Source organism: Myotis daubentonii, chromosome 3 (genome assembly GCF_963259705.1).
Source record: "Myotis daubentonii chromosome 3, mMyoDau2.1, whole genome shotgun sequence".
Lineage (NCBI taxonomy): Eukaryota > Metazoa > Chordata > Mammalia > Chiroptera > Vespertilionidae > Myotis > Myotis daubentonii.
The window spans coordinates 1,842,839-1,867,393 of NC_081842.1; the positions used below are offsets into that span (position 1 = coordinate 1,842,839).

At 41.2% G+C, this 24,555-nt stretch overlaps 1 protein-coding gene across 8 annotated transcripts in view; it reads left to right on the top strand.

Moving 5' to 3' along the window:
• Positions 1 to 186: 186 nt before the first annotated feature.
• The window catches only part of SON (SON DNA and RNA binding protein), a 33,814-nt gene continuing 9,445 nt past the window's right edge, over positions 187 to 24,555 (top strand). Inside the window, exons 1-7 of one of the 8 annotated variants that reach the window (XM_059686360.1) lie at positions 190 to 723; positions 4,151 to 4,320; positions 7,083 to 12,989; positions 15,017 to 15,177; positions 17,095 to 17,241; positions 17,414 to 17,602; positions 17,706 to 18,504. In XM_059686360.1, the coding sequence (XP_059542343.1) occupies positions 647 to 723; positions 4,151 to 4,320; positions 7,083 to 12,989; positions 15,017 to 15,177; positions 17,095 to 17,241; positions 17,414 to 17,602; positions 17,706 to 17,960 (6,906 nt within the window). In that variant the 5' untranslated portion in view covers positions 190 to 646 and the 3' untranslated portion in view covers positions 17,961 to 18,504. Of the gene's footprint in view, positions 724 to 4,150; positions 4,321 to 7,082; positions 12,990 to 15,016; positions 15,178 to 15,406; positions 16,917 to 17,094; positions 17,242 to 17,413; positions 17,603 to 17,705; positions 18,505 to 24,555 lie in introns of those variants that run through there. The other 7 variants (XM_059686361.1, XM_059686358.1, XM_059686355.1 and 4 more) reach the window with 7 other exon arrangements.

Here is a 24,555-nt window from a genome sequence, read left to right on the forward strand (position 1 = left end):
CCGCGCGTAGCTAATGATCCGTGGCTCCCGAGTCAGGGCGGCCTGGCTGCTGACCAGAATGCACCGGGCTTTGGACGCAGGTCGCTCGCGACCTCCGCCTATTGCTTCACCAACTCCCCACCGACTATCGGGTGTCATGGGAGGTGGGGGGGGAATCGTGCTCTTCGCGTTGCCTCACAGCAGGGGCGGGCGCTGGGGGTGCTTTCCCGGATACGGGTCCCTGCTGCAAGCCCTTGGGAATGAACGTGGGGGGCCCTGTCGAACGCCACGTCTCTCTTCTCGGTCCCTTCCCTGACGCCGGGCACTGAGCGGCTAGGGCCTCTTAGGCCCCCCAACACCGCTGCGGGTTGACAAAGTCGCCTCGAGAGGCTGCTCCTGTAATGGCGCCTGCGTCACTCACTAACATGGCGGACAGGGCCGTGCGCGGCGCAAACGTCAGCAGCTCTCCCCCGGCGGCTCGGAAACAGCGGAGGAGAGCCGGGCCGTGCGCTCTGATTGGCCCTGAGGCGGAGCGTGCGGCGCCCAACGTTCCCACATCAGCCAATCAGAAGGGCGGCACACGGAATTGGCCGCTGCGCCCCCTCCCGAGGCATTCTGGGAGCCTGGAGGACTAGCGAGGAGGAGTTGAGAGAACGGAGCGGACGCCATGGCGACCAACATCGAGCAGATTTTTAGGTCTTTCGTGGTCAGTAAATTCCGGGAAATTCAACAAGAGCTTTCCAGGTAGGCGCTCTCCAGCCTCTTCTGCTCCCCAGGGACGGGCGGGGCCCCGCGTAGGGCACCTTTATCCACAGTCGCCGTCGTTCCTCGCCTCGGGCCCCGCTACGGCCCCGCCTGGGCCCGGGATCCATTTTCCGCCCTCCGCCCTCCCCCCCCATCCGCTCCCTTCCCAGCGCGGAACTTCGCCCTTTCCACCGTCGGCCCGGCTCCCTCTGCTGGAACCGGGCACAGACGCTCGCCCCGCCGCTGGGTGATCGCCCCCGACCCTTCCGCGGCGGTGGGCCTGGTCGTGCGTCGAGACGGCCTAGTTCCTCTTCGGCTCCTCCTCCGCCTCGCGTCTCCCCCCCCCCCCCCCGCAGCCTCCGCCGATTTCGCCGGCCGGTGCCCGCGACCGGAAAGGGTCTCTGCCGGCCGAGGCTTGAGTCAACTGAAATCCGCTTTGTCCTGCCAGCTTCCGACCATCTCGGGGGTCGGGATCCTCTAATTAGATTATTTGGGCCTTAGTGCACTGTGCCTGCCACCAGGCAGCGTTCTCCTCGACTAGGAATTCAAATTAAAACATCCCGATGACACAATATTCGAGGTAAGGGTGGAAGGGGACTCTCTCCATTACGAGCCACTTCTTAATTGGGCAGGTGGACGGTGGGCTTTGTGTGTAGGGAACACGTTTTTATTTGCTCCCCTTGTCCCCGTGGACACATTTGAATAACTCGTTACTTTTGCCATGGCTGGTGGACTTACATCCTCGCTTCCACAGAATTTAAACTGGAAGAGATTGCCAAAGAAATAGTTGTTTACTCAGAAAGGAAGCTAGCGTGGGGCATGTTGTCCGCTGGCTGGTTGTCTTCGTGTTTTGGGGTTGTATAACGTATTTGTTGCGAGTTCAGACGTTTTTGCTAGTTGTATTTTACGAGTTAAGAGCGAGAGTAATGCGTGAATGTGAAAATCACCCGGAAACGCAGTTGTAAATTAAGTGCTCAAATTAACATGCAGCTATTGGGGCAATGATATACATATATAGTATCGTAAGGACCATTATTTTTACGGGACATGTTTGGGGTTTTTTGTTTTTTGTTTTTTTGTGTTTTTTTTTAAGTGGGAAACATATCCGTTCATTCAATTCGTTCCTTTTTAAAATTTTGTTATTACATGCTTGTGTTTTTAGGGTGATGAGAAAATATTTGAGGTAAGGGGAGATGTATTTTTTGAAAACTTTAATAGTCATGCAAATAAGTAATTGCGTTTGCTTATTGTAATAGCTTCATGCCTTCAAGAAATCAGTTTTTATTAGAAAGTCAGTTTGGTTGTAAAAAAATTTTGGAAAAATTTTAAAACCTCTACATAGTCATTGATGTGTCGTGCCCCCCCCCCCCCCCCCCGTGCATACAGAAGCACATACATGTTTTGTGAAATGTGATCATCTTGTTTAGTGTTGATTTTTCACCGAAGAAATTATGAACAAGTTTGCCTTTTATCACAGTCTCAGTAGTCTTTTGGGATATTTTTCATGGTTCCATAGAATTTTGTTGTATTGATGGATATTTAGGTTATTTGAAATTGTTATCTCAAGTCTTTGTTGTAAGCATTCTAATAGCTTTAAGATGATTACTTTCTCACAGACTTTTTTTTTTTTAGTTGTGCTTTGCTGATTTTTAAATCCATTGCTTTTTTAGTAAGGTAATATGTATGTGTAAAGTGCTTAGGAAAAGTGCAAAATAAAGAGCTCTTGAAGAAAGTCAAAAAAGAATGTTAAACAACCCAATTTATTACTAGAGGAATATTAGCTTCTCAGGTAACATGTAATACATTATTGGTCTAAATTAGTTAAGATAAGCTATTAAAATAGGTTGTGGTTGTAAGAGTATGAGCTCTGGCTTTAAATACCTGCTTCACTTCTTGATAGCTGTGTGACCTTCAGCTAGGTTTCTTGTCTTCTCTGGGCCTCGTATTCCTCATTTATAAAATCAGAATAATAGTGCTGATTTTAGAGTTTTGTTAGGATTAAGTGAGTTTAAAAGTGTAGAACCTTGTTTATTATTATGGGATTCATTGTAGAAAACCAAATTTTCTGAATAACAGTTAACTGCTGATTTATTTTTTTGGAATTTCAGACTTTTATCAGGTAGTGGAGCATAATTCTGTTTTTGTTAGCCAAAATTTAGGTTCAGTTGAATGTGTTGGTGAAATTATTTTTCAAAAACAATTTTTCAAATCTACACAAAAATAGTAAAATGACTGGATAATTGGCATGTCCTTTTGTCAAGATTCTTCTATGTAAAAAAACGAAACAAACTCAATACGGAGAGCAGATTGGTGGTTGTGAGAGGGGTTGGGTGAAAGGGGTCAATTGTATGGTGATGAATGGTAATAACTAGAATTTTGGTGATGATCACTTGTGAATACAGATGTTAAATTATAATATTGTACACCTGAAACTTTTATATATATATATATATATATATCTATATACACAATAATTTTACCTCAACTAAAGGAAAAGATTCTTTTGGCCCTGTGAATTGAAAATATATTAAGCCATTGTTGGTATAAGTGAATTGTTACTTCTTTTATGTGAAATTATTTTATCTCCAGAAATTGAATACTGGGATTTTTAAGGTATATTTTTTGTTGATAGTATTACAGATAATTACTAGGATTTTTTATGACTAGGTAAAAATTACGTATATTTTTTTCTTTTAAATATGTTTTAAAAAAAATTGATTTCAGAGAGAGAGTTAGAAACATCAGTGATGAGAGAGAATTATTGATAGGCTGCCTCCTCCATCCTGCAAACCCCCTGCTGGGGATCTAGTCTGCAACCTCGGCATGTGCACTGGAACGCACAGGTTGAGGGTCAACCCTGGCTGGGCTAATATATTTTTCTTTTAAAACTTTTGGGCATTTTATTAACTGACCAGAGCCTATATGTTACCCTTTTTACTTGATGTTTCTGTGGTTACTTTTATGTTCCTTGATATTGTTGTTGATGATTGTGATTCATGGAGAGGTGTGGCTTTATGGTGGCTATAGCCTCTATTATAATGTTGTCATATATATTTGGGGGGATTTTTGATTGTGATTTTAATGACTTTTCTGTTACCTGCATTAAATATGCAGGTAACTAAAATCTAATTCAATTTATAGTTCTGGGAGTGTTTTATTATTTAAGAAGATAAGTTTAGAAACCTGTCTTAAAGATTTTTTTCTTCACTTTCATGATCCCAAAAACTTCAATTATGTGAAAATAAAAATGTACCAACTATAAGTAGGAAGTGTTAAAGAAGTACTACTGGTAGGCAATACCATCTGAAAGTAATACAAAAATTGTGAAATGTATTAATATAAGGTTATTTTAATAATTTAATTACAAATATTAATTATATGGTATGGTAAAAATATTAATGAATTTTGATAACTTTTTTTGGTCAAGTGGAAGGAGTGAAGGCCAGCTCAATGGTGAAACAAATACACCTATCGAAGGAAACCAGGCAGGTGAGGATGCAGCTGCCTCCGCCAGGAGCCTACCAAATGAAGAAATAGTTCAGAAGATAGAGGAAGTACTTTCTGGGGTCCTAGATACAGAACTACGCTGTAAGCCAGGTAAGCTGGAGATAATCAGCTGTAAAAAACCTGGAGATTTTTTAATGGTTTAGCAGTGTTATTTCTTGACTGCTTGGAATTTAAAATGTTCAGTAGATCTAAAACTTCAGTATATTTAAGTTTTAGTTTAATTGGTTTACTGAAAATGTTGTTTGGCTTTGAAATATGAGTAATGATGCATTGTTTGCTTTGGCGGTGGGATACCCTTTATCTTTATTTGGTTTAGTCTTATGCCTCGGTGCCGGGATTTTGAAAGCAGGTTTTCATCGAACAATTGTGTAAATGTCCATTTTGGAAGGTACAGGAGCCCGGACCACATTTGTAATGACTTTAAAACCCTGGGAGGTTTTATTTAAAAATCGTGTGTAGAGATTGCCTTGTTTTTGCATCTATCCCTCTTAAAGGTGCAGTGAATGCAAAGGAATCATTGTTTGGATTTTAGCATTTTTGGAATTGGTAAATAATTGATGCTTAGAAATGAAAACTTTAGAAACAAAAGTTACGATCAACTACAAAAATTGCAATAACTTCATTTAGTTTTAGAAACTGATATGATTTTTTCATTTTAATTTTTTTCTTAAAGTTTTTTGTTGGTTTTTACTTAGGAATAGGATATATTTTTTTAAAATATGCTTTTATTGATTTCAGAGAGGAAGGAATGGAGAGAGACATCAATGATGAGAGAGAATCATTGAGAATCATTGACCAGCTGCCTCTTTCACGCCCCGCAACCCAGGCATATGCCCTTGACTAGAATCGAACCTGTGACCCTGCAGTTCGTAGGCCAACGCTCTATTCACTGAGCCAAGTTGGCTAGGGCTCATTTAAAAAATTTTTAAATTAAAATTTTTATTTTGGGTATAGGATGTGGTTAAAAAGCAGAGACTTTAGCCATACTTAGATTCATGGGTCTAGTAACTTCTTTTAATGTATTTTTATTGATTTCAGAGAGGAGGAGATAGAAACATCAATGATGAGAGAGAATCATTGATCGGCTGCCTCCTGCACACTGGATATCAGGCCCAATAACTGGGCATGTGCCCATGACCAGAATCGAACCTGGGACCCTTCAGTCCATAGGCCGATGCTCTATCCACTGAGCCAAACCAGCTAGGGCCTAGCAACTTTTTCTTGATTGAAGTATAACTTAGCTAATAATTTGCTGCATAATAGACAGTTGATAGAAATGGATTGGTTTTGTTTTGAAATAGGTCTTGTTATATGTTGTTTTATTTTTTCCATAACCTTAATGGACTAGGTTTATAATCAGCTTTTTCTGGGATCACTAAGATTTATCTAATTTGATACTGGCATTAGAATAAATCCCATCTGGTTATAAAGTGGAATATAAACTACTACTCTTCAGATGAATTGAAATATTCTTTCTTTAAAAACTATTTTTTGTTTCAGTGAGGGAGGGAGGGAGAGAGAGAGAGAGAGAGGAAGGAACATCAATGATGAGAGAATCATTGATGGGCTGCCTCCTGTGTGCCTCCCACTGGGAATTGAACCGTGACCTCTTGTTGATAGGTCGACACTCAGCCACTGAGTCACGCTGGCTGGGCCAAATGTTCTAATTTTTTGTCAGTCCTCACCTGAGGATGTTGAATACTCTTAAGTTACATGTTAAGGGCTGTAAGAAATTTGTTTCCAAAATGATTTTATTATGAGCATATTTTTTTGGAGAAACATTAAAATTGTTACCAATTTTAGAAGATTATTGTGGGAAAGGATATTATATTTATTAGGATGTAACATGGGTGTGATTAAGATAAATTCAAGTTCCATATTGATACTTTCCATTTGTTACTCAGGCTTACGTATATAAGAGCAATCACTAGCATTCACTGAGGGCTTACTTGCACCAGGCATTGTTCTATGTACTTTGTATGTTTTAACTCACCTCATCCTTTACTCTAGGTGACAGTGTTAGTACTTTGGCCTAGTCCATTCATCTAGTTAGTGGTGGATTGATTTAGGATCTGAAAGCAATCAGCTTGTTACAGATCCAATGCCATGTTGCTTTCTGTATAAATAGGGGTTATAAAATACAACAATTATTTAACTTTTTTTTTTTAAACAGGAGAAAATAAAAATTTTAGTACAACCCCATGGGGAATTCACTTAAGCACGAAAATTCCACGTGGGTGTTTTTTATAGAAATTCTAATAATTGATAATATGAAAGATTCATCTATAAGTGTAATTTGCTAAAATTTGAGAGCTGCAGAAAATAATTGTTTAAATGAATTTAGTTGAAACACATTTTAATGTAATTCTAAAGCTTTTGTTACAAACTAGGAACTTAAAAAATTATTTTAATCCTTCCCCAATGATGTTTTCATTGATTTTTTTTTTTTTTTTAAGAGAAGCTAAGTGGGGAGGGAGGGGGAGAGAGAAACATCTATTGGTTGTTTGCTTCCCATATGTGCCCAACCGGGGATCGAACCCACAACCTAACTATGTGCCCTGACTAGGAATTGAATCTGCAACCTTTTGGTGTTCGGGACCATGCTCCAACCAACTGAGCCATCCAGCCAGGGCATAAGCTATTAACTTATTTTTCACCCAATCTTTAGTTGTAGAAGTATTGGAAAAGTGTCAACCTTAAGATAATTAGCTTATGAAAAATAGTTTATTTGGTATCTTTTTATTTAACAAGAAGTGTTATACTGTGGTGTCTTACCATGGAATGTAAATCTTGGCTTATATGATTTACCTAAACCATTGTTTGACAAATTAAAATTTATTTCTTAATTTCAGACTTGAAAGAGGCCTCCAGAAAAAGTAGATGTGTCTCTGTACAAACAGACCCTACTGATGAAGTTCCCACTAAAAAGTCAAAGAAGCATAAAAAGCACAAAAATAAAAAGAAGAAAAAGAAGAAAGAAAAGGAAAAAAAGTATAAAAGGCAGCCAGAAGAATCTGAATCAAAGGCAAAATCACATCATGAAGAGAACATGGATTTAGAATCAGATTCCTTTTTGCAGTTTGATTCTGAGCCTTCAGCAATGGCACTGGAGCATCCGGTAAGAGCGTTTGGGCTCTCTGAGACCAGTGAAACTCCTGCAGTTGTGCTAGAACCTCCTGTAGTCTCAATGGAGGTGTCACAGTCCCACACCTTAGAAACTCTGAAGCCAGCTACAAAAACTGCAGAACTGTCACTTGCATCTACATCAGTAATCTCTGTGCAATCAGAACAGTCTGTGGCAGTAACGCTGGAACCACCCATGACAAAGATTCTGGATTCTTTTTCAACAGCACCGGTGTCTACTACAACAGTAGTGCTAAAGTCATCTGAGCCAGTTGTAACAATGTCAATGGAGTATCAGATGAAGTCTGTGCTGAAATCTTTGGAGTGCACATCTCCAGAGCCATCAAAGACCATATTGGAGCCTCCAGTAGCAAAAGTGCTAGAGCCATCAGAAACCCTTATGGTATCATCACAGACACCTGTTGAGGCACACCCTGAACCAAGCACATCAACAATGGATATTGCAGAGTCTTCTGAAACTGAAGACCTAAGATTGCCAGAGCAGCCTGTAGAAGTACCATCGGAGACTGCAGATTCATCCATGACAAGATCACAGGAGCTGCTGGAGCTACCCAAGCCCACAGCATTGGAGCTGCCGGAGTCGTCGGTGGCCTCAGCGATGCAGTTGCCGGGGCCACCTGCGACTTCCATGCCGGAGCTGCAGGGGCCCCCTGTGACTCCAGGGCTGGAGTTACCTGGGCCCTCTGCTACCCCGGTGCCAGAGTTGCCAGGGCCCCCTTCTACCCCAGTGCCTGAGTTGCTAGGGCCCCCTGCGACAGCGGTGTCTGAGTTGCCGGGGCCCTCAGTGATATCAGTGCCTCAGTTGTCGCAGGAATTGCCAGGGCTTCCAGCACCATCCATGGGGTTGGAGCCAGCACAGGAGGTACCAGAGCCACCTGTGACGGCACAGGAGTTGCCAGGGCAGCCTGCGGTAACAGTAGCAATGGAGTTGACGGAGCAACCGGCGACGACGACAGAGTTGGAGCAGCCTGTGGGGATGACAGCGATGGAACATCCTGGGCAGCCTGAGGTGACAACAGCAACGACGTTGCTGGGGCAGCCTGAGGCAGCGATGGTGCTGGAGTTGCCAGGGCAACCAGTGGCAACGACAGCGCTGGAGTTGCCAGGGCAGCCTTCGGTGACTGGGGTGCCAGAGTTGCCAGGGCTGCCTTCGGCAACTAGGGCACTGGAGTTGTCTGGGCAGCCTGTGGCAACTGGGGCACTGGAGTTGCCTGGGCAGCTCATGGCAACTGGGGCACTGGAGTTCGCGGGGCAGTCTGGGGCAGCTGGAGCACTAGAGCTTTTGGGGCAGCCTCTGGCAACAGGGGTTCTGGAGTTGCCAGGGCAGCCTGGGGCGCCAGAGTTGCCTGGGCAGCCTGCGGCAACTGTGGCGCTGGAGATCTCTGTTCAGTCTGTGGTGACAACGGAGCTGTCAACGATGACCGTGTCGCAGTCCCTGGAGGTGCCCTCGACGACAGCGCTGGAATCCTATAATACGGTAGCACAGGAGCTGCCTACTACATTAGTGGGGGAGACTTCTATAACAGTAGGAGTGGATCCCTTGATGGCCCAAGAATCCCATATGTTAGCTTCTAACACCATGGAGACCCATATGTTAGCGTCCAACACCATGGACTCCCAAATGCTAGCGTCCAACACCATGGACTCCCAGATGCTAGCATCTAACACCATGGACTCCCAGATGCTAGCGTCCAGCTCCATGGACTCCCAGATGCTAGCGTCCAGCTCCATGGACTCCCAGATGCTAGCGTCCAGCTCCATGGACTCCCAGATGCTAGCGTCCAGCTCCATGGACTCCCAGATGCTAGCGTCCAGCTCCATGGACTCCCAGATGCTAGCAACCAGCTCCATGGACTCCCAGATGCTAGCGTCCAGTTCCATGGACTCCCAGATGTTAGCAACCAGCTCCATGGACTCCCAGATGTTAGCAACTAGCTCTATGGACTCCCAGATGTTAGCAACCAGCACCATGGACTCCCAGATGTTAGCAACTAGCTCTATGGATTCTCAGATGTTAGCATCTGGCACTATGGACTCTCAAATGTTAGCTTCCGGCACCATGGATGCTCAGATGTTAGCGTCTGGTACCATGGATGCCCAGATGTTAGCATCTAGTACCCAAGATTCTTCTATGCTGGGTTCAAAATCTCCTGATCCCTACAGGTTAGCTCAGGATCCTTACAGGTTAGCTCAGGATCCCTATAGGTTAGGTCATGACCCTTATAGGCTAGGTCATGATGCCTATAGATTAGGGCAAGACCCTTATAGATTAGGCCATGATCCTTACAGACTTACTCCTGATCCCTATAGGATGTCACCTAGACCTTACAGGATAGCACCCAGGTCCTATAGGGCCGTTCCTAGACCATATAGGTTAGCACCCAGACCCCTGATGTTGGCATCTAGACGTTCTATGATGATGTCCTATGCTGCAGAACGTTCCATGATGTCATCTTATGAACGCTCTATGATGTCTTATGAGCGGTCTATGATGTCCCCTATGGCTGAGCGCTCCATGATGTCAGCCTATGAGCGCTCTATGATGTCAGCCTATGAGCGCTCTATGATGTCCCCTATGGCCGAGCGCTCCATGATGTCAGCTTATGAGCGCTCTATGATGTCAGCTTATGAGCGCTCTATGATGACGGACCGATCAATGATGGCTGACAGGTCTATGATGTCATCTTACTCTGCTGCCGACCGGTCTATGATGTCATCGTATTCTGCAGCTGACCGAACTATGATGTCATCTTATACTGCTGATCGTTCAATGATGTCTATGGCAGCTGATTCTTACACTGATTCTTATACTGATACATATACAGAGGCATATATGGTGCCACCCTTGCCTCCTGAAGAGCCTCCAACAATGCCACCTTTGCCACCTGAAGAGCCACCAATGACACCACCATTGCCTCCTGAGGAGCCACCGGAAGGCACAGCATTACCCACTGAGCAGTCGGCATTAACAGCTGAAAATACTTGGCCTACTGAGATGCCACCATTACCTCCTGAAGAGTCTGTATCCCTGCCTGAACCTCCTGCGGGTCAAAGTGAGATTTCAGAGCCTTCGGTGGTGCCTGCTAATTATTCAGTGTCAGCGTCAGAGCCTTCAATGTTTGTGTCAGAGGCTGCCATGACTGTTCCAGAGCCACCACTGGAGCCAGAGTCTGCGGTTACATCAGCACCTATAGAGTCTGCTGCAGAAGCAGAGGAGCATGAAGTTCCAGAGAGACCAGGGACTTACATGGTACCTGAAACTACCATGATGTCAGCTGAACCAACTATGTCAACATCAGAGCCTTCTATTATGTCAGAGACAGCAGAAACCTTTGATTCCATGAGAGCTCCAGGACATGTTGCCTCAGAGGTATCTGTGTCCCTCCTGGAGCCTGCAGTAACTATTCCAGAGCCATCACAGAGCGCTCTAGAGCTGTCAGCCATGGCCATCTCAGAGCTACCCTCCGTGGCTGCCCCAGAGCCCCCAGCCGAGGCTGCCCCAGAGCCCCCAGCCGAAGCTGTCCCGGAGCCCTCAGCCGAGGCTGTCCCGGAGCCCTCAGCTGAGGTCCCAGAGCCCCTGGCTGTGACTGTCCCTGAGCCACTGGCCAAGGCTGTACTGGAGCCATCACCTGAGGCTGTCCCAGAGCCCATGGCCTTGGTTGAGCCAGAGCATGTTACCATTCCTGTGCCAGTTGTTTCTGCCCCGGAGCCTGCTGTACCTGTCCTGGAAGCAGCAGTATCAGTTCAGCCTAACATTATTTCAGAACCACCTGTTGTCCAAGAATCTACAGTGACAGTTGCAGAGCCTGCTGTGACTGTCTCAGAGCAGACTCAAATAACACCGACTGAGATGGCTTTAGAGTCTGCCTCTGTGATGCTGAGGTCTGGTGTTATAACAGGAATGAATTTAATATCTACTTATCAAGATCTTACTCCAGAGATCGGTATGCAGGAGGTTCCCATGCACTCAGATGAAGAGCCACATGATGAAGAGCACCTGAAGAAGGACTCTTATGAAAGTGAACATGGTATAAATAGAGACCTTGATATAAATAATCACTTAATTGCTAAAGACATGGAACATAGCACAATGTCCACTGCCAGCACTGGTGCTATTGGTGAAATTGGTGAAGAGAAAAGTTTGGCCATCAGTGAGACTAAACAATGCACAGTATTGGATACCTGCCCTAGTGTTAGTGCAGCTGATGCAGGAGGAACGCTATCTTCTGCTGGTCCTCTTGCTGTCGAACCTGATACACTGGGAACTAGTAAGGGTATTGAATTTGCCACAGTATCTGCTCTCAGTTCAGTTAGTAAATATGATGTTGAAGTATCTTTAACTACTCAAGATACTGAACATGACATGGTAATTTCCACTAGCCCCAGTGGTGGTAGTGAGGCTGACATAGAGGGACCTTTGCCTGCTAAAGACATTCATCTTGACTTGCCATCTAATAACTTTATTAGCAATGATACAGAAGGACCATTACCTATAAAGGAGAGTGACCAGACATTAGCAGTTGCTCTCAGCCCTAAAGAAAGTAGTGAAGATAAAGAGGTACCACTCCCTGCTAAGGAGACAGTGTCTGAATCTGCATTTCCTGCCAATATTGAAGATATTAATGAAGCAGATTTAGTGAGACCATTACTTCCTAAGGACATGGAACGTCTTACAAGCCTCAGAGCTGGTATTGAAGGACCTTTACTTGCAAGTGAAGTTGAACGTGACAAATCTGCTGCCAGTCCAGTTGTAATGAGTATACCAGAAAGAGCTTCAGAGTCATCTTCAGAGGAAAAAGATGATTATGAAATTTTTGTGAAAGTTAAGGACACTCATGAAAAAAGCAAGAAAAATAAGAACCGTGATAAAGGTGAGAAAGAAAAGAAAAGAGACTCTTCATTAAGATCTCGAAGTAAGCGGTCCAAGTCTTCAGAACACAAATCACGCAAACGTACCAGTGAATCTCGTTCTAGGGCAAGGAAGAGATCATCTAAGTCCAAGTCTCGTCGCTCTCAAACACGTTCAAGGTCACGTTCAAGACGCAGGAGGAGGAGCAGCAGGTCAAGATCAAAGTCTAGAGGAAGGCGATCTGTATCAAAAGAGAAGCGCAAAAGGTCTCCAAAGCACAGATCCAAGTCCAGGGAAAGAAAAAGGAAAAGATCAAGCTCCAGGGATAATCGGAAAACTGTGAGAGCTCGGAGTCGTACCCCAAGTCGGCGGAGTCGGAGTCACACTCCGAGTCGACGACGAAGATCTAGATCTGTGGGGAGAAGGAGCTTTAGCATTTCCCCGAGCCGACGGAGCCGCACCCCGAGCCGAAGGAGCCGCACCCCGAGCCGAAGGAGCCGTACCCCGAGCCGAAGGAGCCGCACCCCAAGCCGACGGAGCCGCACCCCAAGCCGACGGAGCCGCACCCCTAGCCGACGGAGCCGCACTCCTAGCCGACGGAGAAGATCAAGGTCGGTGGTAAGAAGACGAAGCTTCAGTATCTCACCAGTCAGGTTAAGGCGATCACGGACACCCTTACGAAGAAGGTTTAGCAGGTCTCCCCTCCGCCGGAAACGGTCCCGATCTTCAGAAAGAGGCCGATCGCCTAAACGCCTGACAGATCTGAGTAAGTTGCTGGAAACGTAATGGGAGAGCACGGCTCAAATCTGAGTTGTTCCTGCTCTTTGAGTCCAATGGAGTATTTGGGGTTAGTGGTTTAGGATAAATATTTCTCTTCAAATTTTTTTAATTAGTTAAGCTTGTGTTTAGGAAATGTAGGGATAAGTACTTGTGTAGTTTGAGTTCAAAGACCTACTTTGGAGCATGATAGAACCAAGGTGGTCCCATACTTGAATGTTTTTTTTTGCTTGAACCCGTCTTCCATAACCAGAAAGGGGAAGCAGAAATCCAGTTAAGTACCAGGCTAGTGTATGCTCAGATTGTTGCTGGATGTGTTTCAGCATAAATCTTTACAAATAAGCCTAAGGTTACAGTGTTTCTTTTTAGATCAGTTACATGTCTTAAAATGGCAATATCAGACCCTTAAAGTTTGTGTAGGTAATTCTTATGGTATAATGGGTAGTGGGAGTGCATAGGGAATTCTGCATGTGGGGAGTTATTTACCTGGGTAAAATAAAGTGACATTTGTTAAAGTGATTTTAATAATCTTCCTTTAAAAAAAAAAGTGCTGTAGTGTCCCTGATTTTAAGAAGTGCACATAGATGGTTAAAGCTTGTGGGATAATGCATGACTACCTACAGAAATAATGGATAATTATCCCGGTAGTTGGACATTTCCAAGTTAGTGTTGTCTAAAGAGAAAGACGCCTAGCCGGTTGGCTCAGTGGATAGAGCATCGGCCTATGGACTGAAGGGTCCTGGGCTGGATTCTGCTCTAGGCCACGCACCTTGGTTATAGGCTTCTCCCCCACTCAGGCCCTGTTGGGGGCGCGTGCAGGAGGCAGCCATTCGATGTGCTTCTCTCCCATCAATGTTTCTGTCTTTCCCTCTCTCTTCCACTCTCTAAAAGATCAACAGGAAAATATCCTCGAATGAGGATTAGCCACAATATCTAAAAAGACCCTAACCGAACAATAAGGGAGAATGCATTCAGTTCAACAAAAAATTTTGAGTTCTTTTTTTATTCAGAGTAGAGGAATAGTATTTAATTCCTGAAGTGATTACAAGTTAGTAGAGGAGACATGGGTAAAATACATATTCGTCTCTTCTGCCAAATAGTAAAACTGCCAAAAAGAGCAGCATGTTATGATTGCTTTAAGTACTGGTATAGGATAGGTAAGGCACTTTGGAAGCACAGTGGAGAGGAATGTTAAATTATGACTTAAGACTTGTTAGAAATAGTGACACCTGAATTGGGATCAAGTGGTTTATAAGTGGTTTAAAATGTCAGATATTTGAAGGAAAGTAAATTTTTAAAGATTTTTTTTTAAGAAGGAGAGAGAGAGAAAGACATCAATGTGAGAACAAAACATTGATAGGCTGCCTCCTGCACACCCCTTACTGGGGATCAATCCTGAAACACCGGCGTGTGCCCTGATCAGGAATTGAACCAGCATCCTTTTGGTACACGGAATGACAGTCAACTGAGCCACACTTGTTGGGGCTAGAAGGAAAGTAATTTTAAGGGCATGATAATTTTGGAAAACAAAGTAGGTTTTGGCAGGTATGGATCTTCTGGCAGGTATGTGGCAAGGTGATTGTAGTTACATAATTTAGTATTTTCTATAGTATTTGAATGGGAACCTAAAAGTGGACCTAATTATTTTTTTAAAAACTTTTTTATTGATTTCAGAGGAAGAGAGAGAAACATCGGTGATGAGAGAGATCATTGATTGGCTGCCTCCTGCACGTCTACCAGGGTTCGAGCTGGCAACCTGGGCATTTGCCCTGACCTGGAATCGAACTGGAATCTCCTGGTTCATAGGCCGATGCTCAACCACTGAGCCACATCGGCCAGGCTGGCCTTAATTTAAATAGGCATTCTCTTAAAAACTTTTGACTCAAAGAGTGATTTGATTACCATTGTAAGTTAGAGCAGAAAGTTGATGTATTCAATTTTGTTAGCATATAAAACTTAAAATAATACAAAATACAACCTTTGGGAAAACTGCTTCTTGTATTTTTCCTCTTACAGATAAGGCTCAATTACTTGAAATAGCCAAAGCTAATGCAGCTGCCATGTGTGCTAAGGCTGGTGTTCCTTTACCGCCAAACCTAAAGCCTGCACCTCCACCTACCATAGAAGAGAAAGTTGCTAAAAAGTCAGGAGGAGCTACTATAGAAGAACTAACGGAGGTAAGCTAGACAGAATTTGTTTTAATTCTTAAATGGATTATTCCAGTGATGTTGACTCTGGAGCGTGCCAAAACCCGAGTTGTGGGCTGAACTGATAATGGCTGGCACCGAGTGGCCAAAACCCGAAATACAGGTGTGGCAGCGGCAGAAGCTCTGTTTAGCAGGCCATTATCCGGGATGGCTAAGCTCCGCTAGCTAAAAGTTACTTCCCATTACTTTTGCTTTCCAGTTTTAGAAGCCAAACTGACTGAGGAGTGGGACGGTTCGTTTGAATGGAGGAGGTGTTGAGTGAGCAACACGCAGAAGCTCGCCTACAGTTTCGTTTCCATTCACGACGTGTTCACTGATCGCCACGAGTGTACTGCATATACGCAAAGACACAGACAATCTTCAGAAATGATCTTTTGCCACCGGAGCTTGGAAATTAATGAGAATAGCTGGCCATTGCCTGAAAGGAACTTCTTTCGCATCATCATTTCGGGTTTTGGCTGTTTGGTACCAGCCATTGGTGATAATGGCCGGCCATTATCAGTTCTTCCTTGCGGTTCGGGTTTTGGCAGTAACATATATATATTTTAAACACACTTATTTTTGTTCTTAAGAATTTGATCTTTTCAAATGAGGCTTGTTTTTGGCTTTGTTTTATTAATATTATTTTGTTGGTTTTCGGGGAGGGGGGAGGATGCTGAAATATTGCTGCTAGGATCCAGAAATACCACACTGTTTCATATATTGAAACTTGCTATCGGCTAGCCTTATGCCAGCCTGCCACTGTCAATATATTCTGTTCCCCTTGGTTACAAGCGTAGTATACTCTGTTTTTGGCTAAATGAGCTTTTTATCCTATTGTAATATTTTCAATTGATAATGGATGTGGCATTCTGCTTGTAAAGAGACAAGTCTACCCAAATTTACTCTGACCTTTTTATAAAGCCAGGTAATGGAATCTGTTCCTTCGGACAGGAAGGAATTGACTTTGCTTTGTGTCAGACCTCATCAATTACACCCCCTCTCCATCATGCCTTATTTTCCAATCTTGAGTTCTAGTCCTTTAGAGACTCAACCTACAAGACATTTATGGAGAGATGTTACTATCCAACCCAATTGCAATGTTTCACATCTTTTCATTTTACCATACCTTTGGGGATCATAAAGTTTCTTAATCTGTTTCATCATTTAGATTTATTACAATATGAAGTACAACTTTTTTTTTTTTTTTAATTTAAGGACCTAGTAAAGGCTTTTATTGTTTGCTTATCAAACCCAAATTCCTTATCCAAAACTTATGAACACAGTGTTTCCCTATGTTTTTATCCTCATCATTAGCCCTCTTGTCCTTCCTAATAAGTTTCTTCTCACTTTTTTTTTTTTAAACACCACCTGACTAGGATCTTTTCCTTTTCCTGCCAGTCCTTGTTCTCAACTATGAAAATCTGGCTTAGAACTCTTCAAGGACTATCCTTTGATTATCAAATTCTGCCTGATTCTATTCTCTCCTAAGCCTTTGTTCTCTCGGCACTTATGTACTCAGTTTGTATTATATCAGTTTGCACTTGTTCCTTGTGTTGCTCTGTAAAAGCGCTCCTCAACTATTTCACGTGTATGTATTCTGTCTCTTAAACTAGATTGTAAGCTCCTTGGGAGCAGGGACCATGTCTTCTCCTTTTTTGTATACCCTGGACAGTGCCCAGTACAGTGCTCTGCACATAGTAGGTGCTCAATAAATGTTGTTGACTGACTGACCAGCTAGAGTGTGTTTAAATAATACTAATAAGCCAAGTTTCCTATCTATAGCCCATCATTAATCTCATTTTAGTTTTGAAAGTTGATTTTATGTAGTTTTCATTCTTTTAAGAAATTACATTTTGTATTTTACCTAAAGTGTAAGGTTTATCTTGTTTGTTTTTACTTTTTAAGAAATGCAAACAGATTGCACAGAGTAAAGAAGATGATGATGTAATAGTGAATAAGCCTCATGTTTCGGATGAAGAGGAAGAAGAACCTCCTTTTTATCATCATCCCTTTAAACTCAGTGAACCCAAACCCATATTTTTCAACCTGAATGTGAGTATTAGTGTTTATGAATTGATTAAAACAGCACAACTTATGGAACTTTTAAATATTTAAATAAGACTCAAATGGAATTTAGCTTAATTTTTGAATTAAATACTGAGAAGTAAAGAACAAAGTCATTCTGAGACTGTTGGAAAGTAATTTAGAAACTTTATTTTTTTAGATTGCTGCAGCAAAGCCCACGCCTCCAAAAAGCCAGGTCACGTTAACAAAAGAGTTTCCTGTGTCATCTGGATCTCAGCACCGAAAAAAGGAAGCAGACAGTGTTTACGGAGAGTGGGTTCCTGTGGATAAAAATGGTGAAGAAAACAAAGATGATGATAATGTTTTCAGCAGCAATCTGCCCTCTGAGGTAAGTAAAAGGAATATTATGTATTTTTCTTTTTTTTTATACCTGAATCTGCCATTTTATTGTTATTTTATATCTGATTTGGATTCTGTTTCACTCTTCTTAGGGCCGGGGTAAACGGCAGGGCCGGGTTAAACGACAGATGAAACAACCCGCAGCTTCTCATTTGACAGTAACTCGATGCAATTCACTTTGTGGAACCAAGCCACAAAGTGAAAAGCATCGAATTGCAGAGAACAGTGTTGTCACATCCCTCCCCAACATTGGGCCCTCCTTGCACTTGTGGGAGGGTAGCCCAAGGTACAACTATTTAGCATCCCGTTTTGCTTCAAGGCTTTATAGCTCTAGATTTTGGTGGTAGCAAATGTACTGGCTGGAGGGGTTGAGCGGACAGAGGCAGATCCTCAGGTTCAACACAAGAAGTGGATTGAAAAAGGTCATTGTAGGCTGATGTGAGCATTTTGAATACATAGCCTATTGCCCGTAAATAATGGTTTCTTACTGTTCTCTGGGTGGTTTGTCAGATAGCCTTTAATTTTAATCATTTCCCTTCTCTGTGCTACCTTGGCCCTTTGGAATTCTTGTGTTTAACCTAATGCTCAGCCTTGGTGTACTCCATTTCCCTTCTCCTTTCTCTTTTGGCTACTAATGAAAGTTGGAGAAGTGGAATTCACACCTTGAAAATTTCACGAGGCTATAGTTGTATCTTGTCATGATGCAGTAATAACGCCAAGTGTCAAAACAACCCCATTAAAATGCCACCTGATTAAATGTGCTGCTAAATATAGTGCACATGAAAACAGCAAGACTGTATATATATGTAAATATATATATATATATGTATCTTTGTATGTATCTCTGTATCTGTACCTTTGCTGTATCTTTTAATAAACAGTTTACTTTTATTTAACTTGTTGTGCAAAATCACGCTTGGGGGATACGGGAGGGTGGAGAATTACTAGGGGGGGTGTGGGAGTTTTAAAAATACCATAGCCTAGTCATCACCTCTTGCCCTTTGTTTCCAAAGCCCAGACATTTGTCCAAGGACTGGATTAGATGCTGATGCCCTTACAATGTGGGACTTCTTCCCCACTCCCTTTTCTTGCAGTTATGGGATATGCATGTTAGAGAGACCTGTACTTTTCACCTCAGGTTCTGTTTATCGCCCATATGGTCATCTTCCACTAAACACCTCCAGTATTATAGATCAATCAGAAAGTGAACAGAACCCAAATCAGAAACCTTTTTCCCCTGAGCTATTCACAGATGACATTTTCACTGTGTGTGCGCGGGGGGTGGGGGTGTGTGTGTGTGTGTGTTTGACCTGTAGCATTTTAAAGGAGAAAAGTTATATACATTGAAGCTGACTGGACATGAAAATTAGCCAGTACAACTTACAGCCATCAGTGATGATCAGAGTTACATAGGGTTCAAAAATCTAAGTTAGGCCGTCACGTAGCTGGTTTGGATAGTATTTTATTGAAACAACCTGAGTAGCTCAGTTGCTAATCCCCAAATCCAGCTACCAGCACATCTGAACAGGGAAAGGGGGAACTGACATTTGCAACTAACTTAAATTTTGTAGTAGTTGAATATAAATCATAAGAGGGCTAAACAGACTGAGAAATTATGATTGATTCATATGCTTTTAGTAATTTCTTGCAGATTACGCATTTAACAGAGTTGGAAAAGACTTTGCAGGGTGATGATGTGAGAAATATTTCCTGATGAATGAAGCCCCACAAATACTACAAAATTCCAAGGGGTTTTTCTGCGGAGATAGTGACTATAACTATTCAAGTGCTGAGTGAATGCTGATGACCATTCTTTTTGACAGAGTTTATATATACATCTACTTACATATTTATATTAGAAGCTTAGTGCTCAGCCAGTTTGAGTCTTAACACTGATGGGGGGCAGGTGCCTTAGTCTTGGCATCTAAAATGGTTGTCAGAGTTTAATTGAAAGTTGAGAATACTTATTTCAAAGAAATTTTGGGGGGAAGGTGGGTATTCAGATTTTATAAAGTATAAAGAAGTGTTTTATTAAAACAGGAGGGAAAAAGCTTCTGTAAATAAAGCTACATAAATAGAGCCGATTTTTCCTTTGGGAGGATGTACACAACTTTTTGATATTAGAACTCTAAGCTAATTTCTTAGAAGATTATTAGGCTCAAACAACATATAGGTAAACTTGAAGCAAAACAATCCCAAAGTTTTAGGAAAAGGGACAGGATCCTCCCACCTCCCAAACCCCCTCAGGTCTCTGTAGCAATAATATAAAACACCTAGAGGAAATGTTCATATAAAATGTTTAGTTCTAGTTATTTAGCCGTGTCTTAGAAATAATACTGTTTTTAAGATTGATGTTCTATATACCAATGTTTGTGGAATGCTGTTAGTCACATTTTATGAGAGCATGAGCGCTCTTGGTTCTCTGTCGGGTGTAAAGTCTTTTAAAGCCAATATTTTAACTGAATAGTATTTTTTCTTATTGCTCTTTTTCATTTCAATAAATAGATTTTGTGGTTCTTTAAATTGAGCATAAAACATTTAGGCAAAGGTCACAGATTTGATCTTAGTTTGCTATAATCTTAATCCCTTCCATTGTCTTGCACTTGAGTGCTCTTTGACATAACTGAATAGACGTGGATGGATCAGCAAATCCATTTCTTATGGATTGTCTACTCATCAGATTGTGTGTGCTCTACTGCCAACCAGCATCATCGACAGTAAAGAATGACTACAGAATTTTGACCATATTTGTGTGAATCTGATTGATTAGCAATGAATAGAAAAAATGTTGGAAAACTAATATTTAAAAAATTGTCCTCAGGGGCATTAATTCTTAGTAATAAAGCTAGCAAAGACTTATTGGGTAGAAGATTTAAATGTAATCTTTGACAGAACTTCCTTGGGTTTGCTAACAAGCACAAATATTTTAGCGCTTTAGAAGGTGCCCTCCCTTAAGGTCTAGTGATTACTTACATGCGAAGGTATTTTTTTGTCTTAGGCTGTGTGCTTGGTTTTTATTACTGAAGAATATTTCCATATCCCAGTGGAGCTAAAAATTTCAGTGTTTAGAAGCTCTAGATTTATAAAGTTTTTAGTTTAAGTTCTTGAGGCAAGATGAAAATTTCCTTTGGAAATTGAACACATAGTTCCTAGCGTACTAGAATGTAAATATAGCCTTGTTATTCATTCTCTCCTTAGATGGGATTATCACTGAATTTCCTTAAGCCAATAGGTTATCTGTTTTCTGTTATAATTCATTTAGGTTAAATGTATAAGTTAAACCTAAGCATTGCACTAGATTATTTTATAAAAATATCCATAATTCACTTTTTAAAACGAATCAAACACATTTAACTGAAATATTCTAGATTTAATAGTGCAGCTTTTGTTTTTGTAGTTGTCATTTTCTTTTATAACTGAACTTTTGTATTTTTGCTAAATATTTTAAAATCACGTTTTATATATAGATCATGTTTTTTCTTACAGTTCCACTATAATTAAAATTTTTCTTTTATGCTGTCTTTGAGATACCTGCAATTACTTGTGTAGAATATAATTTTCACTTTATATTCTTTCATTGTCTTTTTAAGAAACACTTAGGATATTTGTTCTATCTATGTAAATAGTTAGATTAACAAAAGGGGGAAATAAATTGACTTAAAAGGGTTTTTTTGTTTAAGGGGTGGTGGTGGGAGGGAGGAGAGAGAGAAACATTGATGTGAGAGACACACACATTGATTAGTTGCCTCCCAAATTGCCCCGGCCAGTGGCAGGAATCAGACCTACAACCCAGGTATGTGCCCTTGACTGGAAATTGAACCTGAGACCTTTGTGCACGGGCCTACGCTAACCACTGAGTCTGGCCAGGGCAACTTAGAAAGATTTTTCAATGAGGAGATAAAGAACATATTTATAACATAAGGCCCTGAAATGCATCTTACATGGTGCTAATGATGTTACATATTTTACTATTCCAAACGCCTTTTTTGAGGGGTTCAGTGAAGAAGGAAACTTGGGTGGGGCTATAGCATGGCTATATCAGTACAGCTGTGAGGCAGCTCTGCCTGCTCTGGTCTGCTCCACTCCCTCGTGTTCTGCACTGCCCCTGCACTCCAGACCACTCTACCCAGGGGAGCACAGACTTCAGTGGAAAGGGCAAGTGTGCTCCCCTAACACCGGGGGAGGTTATAGAAGGAGTGCTGATCTGTTGTGTCAATGAAGTAGGAAGGCAAAATAACCTGAATAGGTTTCTGTTAATGCGAGAACTAGGATTGTTCAAAACACTATGTAGATTTCATATTTCAGAACAAGTCCTTGGGAAAAGGAAATTAAATATTTCCCTCATTATAATGCCTGGAATATTATTACAGAATTATAATTATGCTTTAGATAATTACACTTTATACATTAGGTTGAAAGTCTATAGTGTATCTATTGAAACAGCTTGCTGATGACATCTTGATAAAGTATTCTATAGGATTTAAGTTTTTTCCTTGGTTTTTAGAAGGCCTTTTGGTATCATTTTGGTACCTTGCACACATTCTTGTTTCTGAGCAACATTAAAAGCTGGTGAGGGCTCTAAAGCTTCACTGTACAGTATAGTTTACTGTATACTGTTTGTATATGTGTACTCCAATACAGAAGTCATTAGCCACTGGGAAGTCAAGTTGCTTCATTGCACTGGCCACATTTTAAGTGCTCATTAGCAGTCACTAGGAAATTCCATTGGATGTTGCTCATGTAAAGGGTAGGTGTAATTTTATACTGATAAAAAATGTTTGGCCTAGCCCATGAATATCAACGCATTGGGGATTTTATAATTGGCTTTTCGTGCATTATTGTATATCCTGAGTTAACTGGGAAACGTGCTTTTTGATACAAACTCTTAAGATCCTTTAAGAGGTTAAGATAATCCTGATGCATTCTGAATATATTTCTTCACATTTAAAAAGATATGAAATTAATAGTCAAATTATTATTTAATAAAGCTTTGACATGATCTTACAGCTAACTTGCTAAGCCTATTGAAGAATAAATGAAATTATATTACCTCAGGAAAAAACTGGTTGTAATTGTATCTTACGGAAATTTATATGAAGCATCCAAGGTTGCTATGTTAAAGTTCTTTTCAGAATGTGATGTGAATTTGACATGAAATATTACTGAGATTTGAAAGAAGTTTCATCCTGGGAATAAGTGATGAAGCATTAGGTTACCTGTTTCCACAATAAAGTCTTAAAAAGAAAACAGTGTGAAGATAGAATGTCTTCAGGAGGATGAATTCATAGAGAGGTAGATTCACTTGCTTTCCAGTGGGGAAGGATTAATTTTATTCTAGAAAAGTTGGAGTTTTCAGAGCCATATTAATTATTTTTTGTGTGTGTGTGGCTAATTTATAGTTGGAGATTGGGGGTCAGGGTTTGGGAATGGTTGGTAGGTAGATTTCCCCCCACTATTTCCTGAGTTTACGTTTTTAGAATGAAACCCTATTACCAATGTATACCTAGACAGCTATGAGATCCAAAGTAATTCTGACAAGGGTAATGAACAATATTAAGGTCTATTCTATGGGCCTTTTAAAATTATATCAATAATCCTTAGAGTTTTAGGAAACATCTGAGGTAGGCCAAAGGAATATAAATTCTGACCAGAAAGTCCCAGCAGTCAGAATTCTAATAGAAACGAAAAGTGAGAATATAAATTTTCTTAGCTTGTTAGTCTGACTTCTTATAGGCCCCCAAAATAATTCTAATTAATGTGGGTAATTTATTAAGTTGACTAAGAAATTAAGATAATCATTTATGAAATCTACAGTTTAGTAAATACAGAATGAATTCAGTTTAATTGTGCTTTCATTTTAAGATATGTATAAGAATCTATACATTGTGCTACTTTGTAAGAAAGTCTTTAATTTTGTTAAAGAAATAATAGAAAGAGAGAACTAGGAATGATAGGGTGATTAAGGGCCTCTGAAGTTAGGAAAAGAAAGGTTAGTAATCCTTATGCATGAGGTAGAATTATTCTTAGTCATACACCCTTCTCTACTATATAGGTCTTATTTTGAAAGAAGTCTTATACACAATATACAATGAAATTACAGGTCGCCTTTACTTAGCTTTTTAAACAAATCCTTAGCTGTGAACTTGTTTTACTATCATACCCATGCAGTACTTACTAATTATTCTCTCTACATTAATATAGGGAAACCTTCCCATGACATACAGCATTTTCCAAAAATGAATTTTCTTGGGTGAAATAACTAGGAGATATTAATGGGTTGGTTATGTTGTGTCAGAAGAAGAAAAGTATTAATAACTGGTTAGTTGACACAGATCCACCTGCTCTCTTAATATTAGAACAAAAAACATCAGATACTCACTCACTTGATGGCTTTTTCCTTCTGTGGTTGAGCCTTCCATAAACCTGACAAATTGGGAATTTGCCCTAAGAATTTTCCTGGACATTATGAAAAACTTTAGAAAGTTAAATCATTGTCACCTGCTTAGCATAAAGTTTTTACAAGTAGACTATGAACTTTGAAAAGGACTTAAGACTTTTCAAACATGTCTCAACTTTGTTTTAAATGTACCTCGTGCCCCCCCCCCCCCCCCCCAAATATTTGACTGGTCATGAATGTACATAAAGTGAAAAGAGGTCCATTTATTTACATAATGAGTATTTTGATAAAATTTAGTTCTTAAAACCAAACTGCAAAGCCGCCAGGTAAAGAGATCTGCACAGGAGTAGAGGAAAGGTGATTGACGCGATAGTGATTTTCTGCTTGGTTATTCAAGAACCTAGTTTATTGCTTCTGAAGGTTATGCCGATAAGCAGTTTAAAATGAAAACTGCAAGTAATACAGAATCGTTCAAAAAATTCTCAGTTTACTGCAAAACACTTTTATTAGTGAAGGTTGGAGGTTTTTTTCAAGGAATTTTCTGA